This window comes from Fistularia commersonii, chromosome 14 (genome assembly GCF_037954325.1).
Source record: "Fistularia commersonii isolate RoL2024-O1a breed Wild chromosome 14, RoL_Fcom_v1.0, whole genome shotgun sequence".
NCBI lineage: Eukaryota > Metazoa > Chordata > Actinopteri > Syngnathiformes > Fistulariidae > Fistularia > Fistularia commersonii.
Window position 1 is genome coordinate 4,948,656 of NC_141297.1, and position 8,819 is coordinate 4,957,474.

The window sequence follows — 8,819 nt, forward strand, 5'->3', positions numbered from 1 at the left end:
AAAGCGAAAAGTTTTTTTTGTTTGCTTCTCCTCTCCAACAGCTGTGCGCGGACTACCAGTCTCCGGTCTTCTCCGTCTGGTCTCATCTCTCCGGTAAGTGTCTCCCTGCAGGAGGACGTCCTGCGTTTCAAACGCCGTTATGAAGTCGGAACGCTCGAAACTGAGAACAAGCAAAGGGAACTCTTCTACAACTTGTTGTGCCTCTAGATCAGATCTTTTACCTTCTCCAAATGGAACGAAGCATTTATTTCATGATTCGTCTGTGTTTAAATATTCAAGATGTTTTCCTTTCTCATTCTATTTCCCAGGATATTTGGCTTTTCGCTTGAGTCTAAAGGAGATAACATCGAATTCGACCCATCTGGCCTCTGCGTGGCACTGATTGTGGCTCAAGAAAACCTGAGCTGCAAGACTCCTGCAAGTCTGCACACGACACGTCTCAGTGTCAGTCACCACCAAAGAACAAGTAACTTTGCAATGTATTTTTTGCTTCAAAATTTGGAAACGAAATCATTTTTTGATGAAAAAACGTCTGGTGACATTGTTTAAATGATCTTTCTTTTCTTATTTCTATAAAAGCCACAAAAACGATAGCAAAAAAAACCAGTCAAAATTAACAGATTGATTTAATAACCAGAATAGCCACCATTAGCCTTGTAAACATTATACCACCTCTTATACATGCTAAGAATCGATTTTCTAATAAATTCTCGTGACAAATTTTCCCATAGTGACAAGATTTTCCCTTTTAACTCTAAAATTTTTAGGGTTTAATTTAATCAATTCTTTATATTATTCATTTTTAATATTAATTCGTCATGTATTTTTTTTATTGGAACAATTCATTACATATAAAGATTTTTAGAATTTACCTGTTTATCTCCTTTACACTAAAACAGGAAAAACTTGGACTTTGTGTTCATGTGTCATGATTTTACTGGTCCGGCTCCCTTGACATCAAATGAGGCCGTATGTGGCCCCCGAACCCAAATGATTTGGAGACCCCTGTTTTAGACGTTTTTTATTATTATTATTATTATTATTATTATGGCTGCAATGTAATAACAGACTACAACTAGCAGATGGTGGCAAAGCAGGATGAGTCATCTGAGAGAGAGAGAAAAAGATACATGATTCTTCTGTTTTTCTGTTCACTTGCACAATATCAGTGTCCTATCTTATAAATTGAACTTTTAAACATCTATTTATTGCCTGCAGACCCATATTTTTAAGTTGCTCACTTGTCTGGCTCCTTTCTTCAGAAGGATTCTTAGATATTATTTATAAAGGTGGGGAGTTGGTCTTTTATCTGCAAAGGTTTTGGGTGCAGCATGTTGAAATGACAAAGGAATACTGTGTGCATGTTAACTTGCTCCTCGTCCGGACCGAGCAAGAAGTGGTGATTACTTTCATTGGCTCCAGGAGCAAATATCCAGGTCTGGGAGGAGTTTGGAGAGGCCACGGTGAAGGACTCTTGGGTGGGCGAGAGAAAGTTCTAGGAAACTGTCATAAGATGGAGGCAAAAGGAGCAGGGCAAGATGTTTGCAGGTGTGGAAGAACTGTTGAACACAGCTTGGGACATTATTGGGTGGCAGAAGGAGCACTTTGAGTACCTCCTTGAGATGGTCAGAAAGAATCTCAGTAGCTTCTGCACTCCCACAATTATCACAATGACGGATCTGCTGGTGCACATTTGGATGGATGAGGTGGAGGAGAGCAGGTTGGAGGAGCAAAGATTGAAGCTTCTGTGTGTTTCAATGAACTTTAATGGTTATGTGTGTGTGTGTGTGTGTGTGTGTGTGTGTGTGTGTGTGTGTGTGTGTGTGTGTGTGTGTGTGTGTGTTTTGTGTGTGTGTGTGTGTGTGTGTGTGTGTGTGAAGGTCCAGGCTGCCATGGATGAGTGTGGTTACAGGTCCTTCTCAAAAAATTAGCATATTGTGATAAGTTCATTTTCTTCCATAATGTAATGATAAAAATTAAACTTTCATATATTTTAGATTCATTACACACAACTGAAGTAGTTCAAGCCTTTTATTGTTTTAATATTGATGATTTTGGCAAAAAAGTAAAGAAAAACCAAAAATCCCTATCTCAAAAAATTAGCATATGTCATCTGACAGCCCTTGATAAAACACAGTGGACCAACACCAGCAGCTGACATGGCACCCCAGAGCATCTCCGACTGTGGGTACTTGACACTGGACTTCAGGCATTTTGGCATTTCCTTCTCACCAGTCTTCCTCCAGACTCTGGCACCTTGATTTCCGAATGACATGCAAAATTTGCTTTCATCCGAAAAAAGTACTTTGGACCACTGAGCAACAGTACAGCACTGCTTCTCCGTAGCGCAGGTCAGGCGCATATGCCGCTGTTTCTGGTTCAAATGTGGCTTGACATGGGGAATGCGGCACCTGTAGCCCATTTCCTGCACGTGCCTGTGCACGGTGGCTCTGGATGTTTCTACTCCAGACTCAGTCCACTGCTTCCACAGCTCCCCCAAGGTCTGGAATCGGCCCTTCTCCACAATCTCCCTCAGGGCCCGGCCACCTTTTCTGGTTGTGCAGCGTTTACTGCAACACTTTTTCCTTCCCACAGACATCCCACTGAGGTGCCTTGATACAGCACTCTGGGAACAGCCTATTCAGACAGAGATTTCTTTCTGTCAATGATGGCCTTCTGGACAGCGGTCAGGTCGGCAGTCTTACCCATGATTGCGGTTTTGAGTAATGAACCGGGCTGGGAGTTTTTAAAAGCCTCACGAATCTTTTGCGGGTGTTTAGAGTTAATTCGTTGATTCAGATGATTAGGTTAATAGCTCGTTTAGAGTATCTTTTCATGATATGCTAATTTTTTGAGATAGGGATTTTTGGTTTTTCTTTACTTTTTTGCCAAAATCATCAATATTAAAACAATAAAAGGCTTGAACTACTTCAGTTGCATGTAATGAATCTAAAATATATGAAAGTTTAAATTTTATCATTACATTATGGAAAATAATGAACTTTATCACAATATGCAAATTTGTAGAAAGACCTGTACATTACAGTCATTTGGCAGACGCTTTTATCCAAAGCGACTTGGAACAACATTGTCTTCCAGCTCTATATAATTAGTTATCCAACATTGTCGCCCTGATTTAAGACGACCGCCATTGGTACCGATGACCTACAGGGAACCAATGGAAACTGGGCTGCTGTAGGTCGATGAAGGAAAGGAGGAAGGCGTGTTCGGAAGCAGAGAGAGAGGAGGAAACGAAAGAGCCTGGGACTGAGAGTAGGGACTTTGAATATCGGGACTATGACGGGAAAAGGTAGAGAGTTGGGCGACATGATGCAGAGAAGGAAGGTGGATCTACTGTCCAGGAGACAAGGTGGAAAGGTAGTAAGGCTAGAGATGGTCAGAAAATGAGAATTTGTATTTGACATTGAAAACTGCGACATGAGCGATAAACAGTCATTGATCCAAGGACCAGTACCGGTCTGCGACCCAGGGTTTGGGAACCACTGGTCTAGGACAGGGGTGGGAAAATTACGGCCCGTAGGCCACATCCGACCCGTTGGTCTTTTTAATCCGGCCCACCAAAGATTGGTACAGAATTCAGACTTGATGTGAATGAATGATTGAAATATCAGATGAGTCTGATATGTACTGTTAACAAATGAGTTTTTTGTTTTTTTGTTTTTTTATATGTATCGTATCTTGTGCTGACCCAGGCTGTCTGTCAAATTTTAAAAGTCAATGCGGCCACCCAGCCAAAAAGTTTGCCCACACCTGGTCTAGAAACAGTTACAATGATAAAAAGACAGGAGGCAGAGCTCGAGGTTGCAGAGATGAAGATGCTAAGGTTCTCTTTGGAAGTGACCAGGATGGACAGGGACAGGAATGAGTTTATGCTGGAGAGAGCCAACAAAAAAAAAAACCTTTCACTTTCGATGTGATGAAGCTGTTTTTTTCCATTTGCGCGCGGCACTTAGACCTTAGACTTCCTCTCTCGCTCTCTCTCTCGCCCACACAGACACACACACACACACACACACTTGAAGTGTATCGTCGCTATGCCGCATATATATTGTAGCGAGTCACGAATGTTGGGGTTTATATTGATGCTTGTTTTCTGTGTGATAAAACGCTACTAGCGTTTTTATATATATATATATATAGAGAGAGAGAGAGTAGCGTTTATATATATATATATCCGTTTGGGTGCTATATATATATATATATATATATATATATATATATATATATATATATATATATACTGCTCAAAAAAAAAGGGAACACTTGAACAACACAATGTAACATGTAACTCCAAGTCAATCACACTTCTGTGAAATCATAGTGTCCACTCAGGAAGCAACACAGATTCATTTTGACTTGTTTTAAGGACATTACATCAAAGTTGGATCAGCCTGGAGTTTGTTTTTACACTTTAATTTTGAGTGTGATTCCTAATCCAGACCTCCATGGGTTAATACATTTGATTTCCATTGATCATTTTTGTGTGATTTTGTTGTCAGCACATTCAACTGTGTAGAGAGCAAAGTATTTCATGAGAATATTTCATTCATTTAGATTTAGGATGTGTTTTTTAAGTGTTCCCTTTATTTTTTTTAGCAGTGTATATATATATATATATATATATATACACACACATACACACACACACACACACATATATATATATCAACATAGACCTCAACATTCGTGACTCGCTACGATATATACTGTGTGTGGAACGGCGACCATACACTTCAAGTGTGTGTGCGAGAAAGATAGAGAGAGGAAGTCAAGGGGCAGCACCCAAACGGAAAAAACAACTTTGTCAAATTGAAAGTGAAAGGTTTTTTTGTTCGCTTCTCCTTTCCAGCAGTTCGTTTCAACGGCTGTGCGCAGACTACCAGTCTCCGGTCTTCTCCGTCTGGTCTCATCTCTCCGGTAAGTGTCTCCCTGCAGGAGGACGTCCTGCGTTTCAAACGCCGTTATGAAGTAGGAATGCTGGAAACGGAAAACAAGCAGAGGGAACTCTTCTACAACTTGTTGTGCCTCTAGATCAGATCTTTTACCTTCTCCAAATGGAACGAAGCATTTATTTCATGATTCGACTGTGTTTATATAGTCAAGATGTTTTCCTTTCTCATTCTATTTCCAAGGATATTAGGACTTTTGCTTGAGTCTCGAGGAGATAACATCGAATTCGACCCATCTGGATGGATGGCATCACCAGACCTCTGCGTGGCACTGATTGTGGGTAAGAAAAACTATCAAGAAAACCTGAGGTGGGGATTAAAAAAGCCAACAGTCTCTGTTACGGAGCTTCCGCGTTCTGCCCTCCCGTCGTGCACAAACAGGACCAAAGATCAGTTTGTTCATTTACAGACACAGACCAGGGAGAGTGTAGGCCTCATTGAAAATGCACCTTCATGAGGAAACACCGAGACCGATGGGGAGTGACAAACTCTCACACACGCACACGCGCGCGCACACACACCCGAGAAGAGCAGTGGTTCAAGTGACTTGATGAGTGAAAAATTCCATTCTCAAATTAATCATGCTTAAAAAGGCATGGCAGTGATTTTAGATGGTATCAATGCTATTTATTATTATTATTATAGTTGTTGTTATTATTATTATTGCTGAAATGTAATAATAGACAACAACCAGCAGATGGTGGCAAAGCAGGACAAGTCATCTATTTATTGCCTGCAGACCCATATTTTTAAGTTGCTCACTTGTCTGGCTCCTTTCTTCAGAAGGATTCTTAGATATTATTTATAAATGTGGGGAGTTGGTCTTTTATCTGCAAAGGTTTTGGGTGCAGCATGTTGAAATGACAAAGGAATACTGTGTGCATGTTAACTTGCTCCTCGTCCGGACCGAGCAAGAAGTGGTGATTACTGTCATTGGCTCCAGGAGCAAATATCCAGGTCTGGGAGGAGTTTGGAGAGGCCACGGTGAAGGACTCTTGGGTGGGCGAGAGAAGGTTCTGGGAAACTGTCATAAGATGGAGGCAAAAGGAGCCGGGCAAGATGTTTGCATTTGGGACATTATTGGGTGGTAGAAGGAGCACTTTGAGGACCTCCTTGAGATGGTCAGAAAGAATCTCAGTAGCTTCTGCACTCCCGCAATTATCACAGTGACGGATCTGCTGGTGCACATTTGGATGGATGAGGTGGAGGAGAGCAGGTTGGAGGAGCAAAGATTCAAGCTTCTGTGTGTTTCACTGAACTTTAATGATTATGTGTGTTTGTGTGTGTGTTTGCACGCACGTCTAGACTCTACGATGAATGAGTGTGAGCACAGAGAGGGGGAAGTCTCACCATCTAAAATTGTTCTGCATGGAGACGATGATGTCCAGACTGAAGCTCAGAGGTGAGAGGATGATCTCCAACTTTCTGTGACGGATCTCCATGTCAGAGCTCATCATAATTCACCCTCTCACTTCTGTGTGTTGAAGTCCTGAGCAGCAGCTCAGACCTGGACCCGGATCAGGACCCAGTTGTTTGTCCCTCAAAAGTAACCGTTCGATGGACCGGCTAATAGACTTCAAAGATGGACGTTCCACTGATCAAAGGTCAGAATTAAAAACCAAAGAATATCGAAGTCCAGACAAACAAGCTTCTATGTTTGTTCCTGATGTGATAATTTGTTTGTTCAAATGTTTTATTTCTGTGAAAGTTTGGTAATTCAATTTTGCATTGCATGTGATGGATGTATTTGTTATTTCTGATCATTTTGTTGCTCATGAATAATATTCTAAGTTTGAGTGAATTTTATCCTGATGTTTCAAGGCAGGTTTTCAAATCCCTTTGATAATTTTATGATGAAGGAGTTTGAATGAGCAAAAACTCACTCCCCCATCATTATTCATCCTCTGAATCTGGTTGTGCTGAAGCTCCAAGCAGCAGCTCAGACCCAGGCCTGGACCTGGACCTGGACCTGGACCTGGACCTGGACCTGGACCTGGATCTGGATCTAGATCTGGATCTGGACCCAGCTGTGTGTCCCTCAGGAGTGACGGTTTGATGGAGCGAGCAATAGACTTCAAAGGTGGAAGTTCCACTAATCAAAGGTTGGATTTAAAAACCTAAATTGCTCGACCTCCAAACTGCCTTCTATGTTTTGTTCTATATTTTATGATATGTATATTACTAACTCTGTCATGATCTTATGACTGTTTATCGCTCATGTTGCAATTTTCAATTTCAAATACAAATTCTCAGTTTCTGACCAGTTTGCATTTCATCCGATGGATCCGTGTAGAAAATATGACATACGTTACAGCACTGATTTTCAACCTTTTTTGAGCTGCGGCACATTTTTTACATTTAAAAAAACCTGAGGCACACCACCAACCAAAATGACACAAAATGACACTCTGACACAGTATATATAATACATATAGTTAATAATATAGTTTTTAATGTAGTTATACTTCGTGGGAAACCTGGGGCTGTTTCGATGAACACACAATGGATATCCTGGCAGTAATGGTAGAAAGACACACACAAAGCTCTTTCTCAAGCTTTACAAGCTGGCAGTATTAATGTTTCTTCCAAATGGTGTGACTTTTTTGATTTAGCTACGAGTTCAGCAACAAGGCATCTAGCTTTGAGGGCTCTCTCGTTTACCTTTGTGGTTTTTCTCCCAAAAATTGCCCGCTATTGGATAGCTTCTCACCACACACCAAGCACAGCGGAGTCGGTGCCGTTGCATCCCCGGTGAAAGTGAATCCAAATGAAAGATAGCTTTCGCTGTATTGCCTCGAGCTCACCGTCTTTTCTTTTTTCTTTTGACCGTCTCCATCACTGTCACTTGCTCGTCTTGCTGTGGCATTGTGTCACTGACGTGATGATGTAGCGAGTGGCGTTCCATTTCTTAGGGAGAGTCGCGCCTTATAATCCAGTGCGCCCTGATAATTTTCCACGGCACACCTGACGATCTCTCACGGCGCACTGGTTGAAAATCACTGCTTGACAGGACAGGTCCGTCCCTTTTCATCACCTGCCGCCCCCTGTTGTCCAGAGAGTGATGTTACATTCTGTGGAAAGATCAGTTACTTTTTGCCACAAAGAGGGAATGATTTGATTGTTTCAAATTTGTTGAAATGTTTAAGCCTTCATTGGTCAGATACATTTATTGCATTTACTGATGGAGTGATTCTATCAGAACACACTTCCTTTCACTCTGAGTGGGAGACTTATTCGCGGTCCCCATCTTTTCCCCCAGAGGTGATCAGCTGAGGTCAGATGTTCTCAGTGGTCCGTCTGTCCAGCAGCATCAAACACACCTGGACTCTGTACTTATGGTATGTAAATGTACAAACACCACTGTCAAGCAGAGCTGCAGTGGAAAGAATACTCAAGTGGATGCAACGACCAGTTACAGTGACATTCATCTCGTCCCCTGTTGTCTCTAACAGAGTTGCAGTGTATCTAGACTGTCCTGCTGGTATTCTGTCCTTCTACAGCGTCTCTTCTGACAAACTGATTCACCTCCACGCCTTCCGCGCCACATTTACCAAACCTCTTCATCCTGGGTTCAGAGTCGGTTGTGGTTCCTCAGTGTCTCTATGTTGTTTGCAGGAGGGAAGAGTCTTCACTCTGAACATCAGTCTTGTGACTCGGCTGTTAGGTCACAACACTCAGTATGAATGCTGTCTTTTTCGGTATCTCGACCAGAACACATGCGGTTGTCAAGTTTAGCTGATGTTGTGTTGTATGTATCACTGAAGTGACAAAATTGAGGGCTTCCTTCTTATTTAATTTTAGAAAGTATAAACCATCAACTTCCTGGTAACATTATATCAAAATATTCAT

The 8,819-nt window shown here is 41.7% G+C and overlaps 1 protein-coding gene across 3 annotated transcripts; it reads left to right on the forward strand.

The window, feature by feature from the left end:
• Positions 1 to 29: 29 nt before the first annotated feature.
• On the forward strand, positions 30 to 8,599 carry LOC147227010 (uncharacterized). Of its 3 annotated transcripts, none has more exons than XM_086158954.1 (8): positions 30 to 93; positions 309 to 466; positions 4,871 to 4,938; positions 5,154 to 6,372; positions 6,458 to 6,574; positions 6,896 to 7,072; positions 8,230 to 8,308; positions 8,423 to 8,599. In XM_086158954.1, the coding sequence occupies exons 4-8, from the start codon at positions 6,089 to 6,091 to the stop codon at positions 8,480 to 8,482; spliced, it is 717 nt and encodes a 238-aa protein (XP_086015080.1). In that variant the 5' UTR covers positions 30 to 93; positions 309 to 466; positions 4,871 to 4,938; positions 5,154 to 6,088; the 3' UTR covers positions 8,483 to 8,599. The 3 variants fall into 3 exon arrangements, with proteins under 3 accessions (XP_086015080.1, XP_086015081.1, XP_086015079.1); XM_086158955.1 differs by having other exon boundaries at positions 5,154 to 5,251; positions 6,276 to 6,372; positions 8,230 to 8,599; XM_086158953.1 differs by having other exon boundaries at positions 8,230 to 8,599.
• Positions 8,600 to 8,819: the final 220 nt, after the last annotated feature.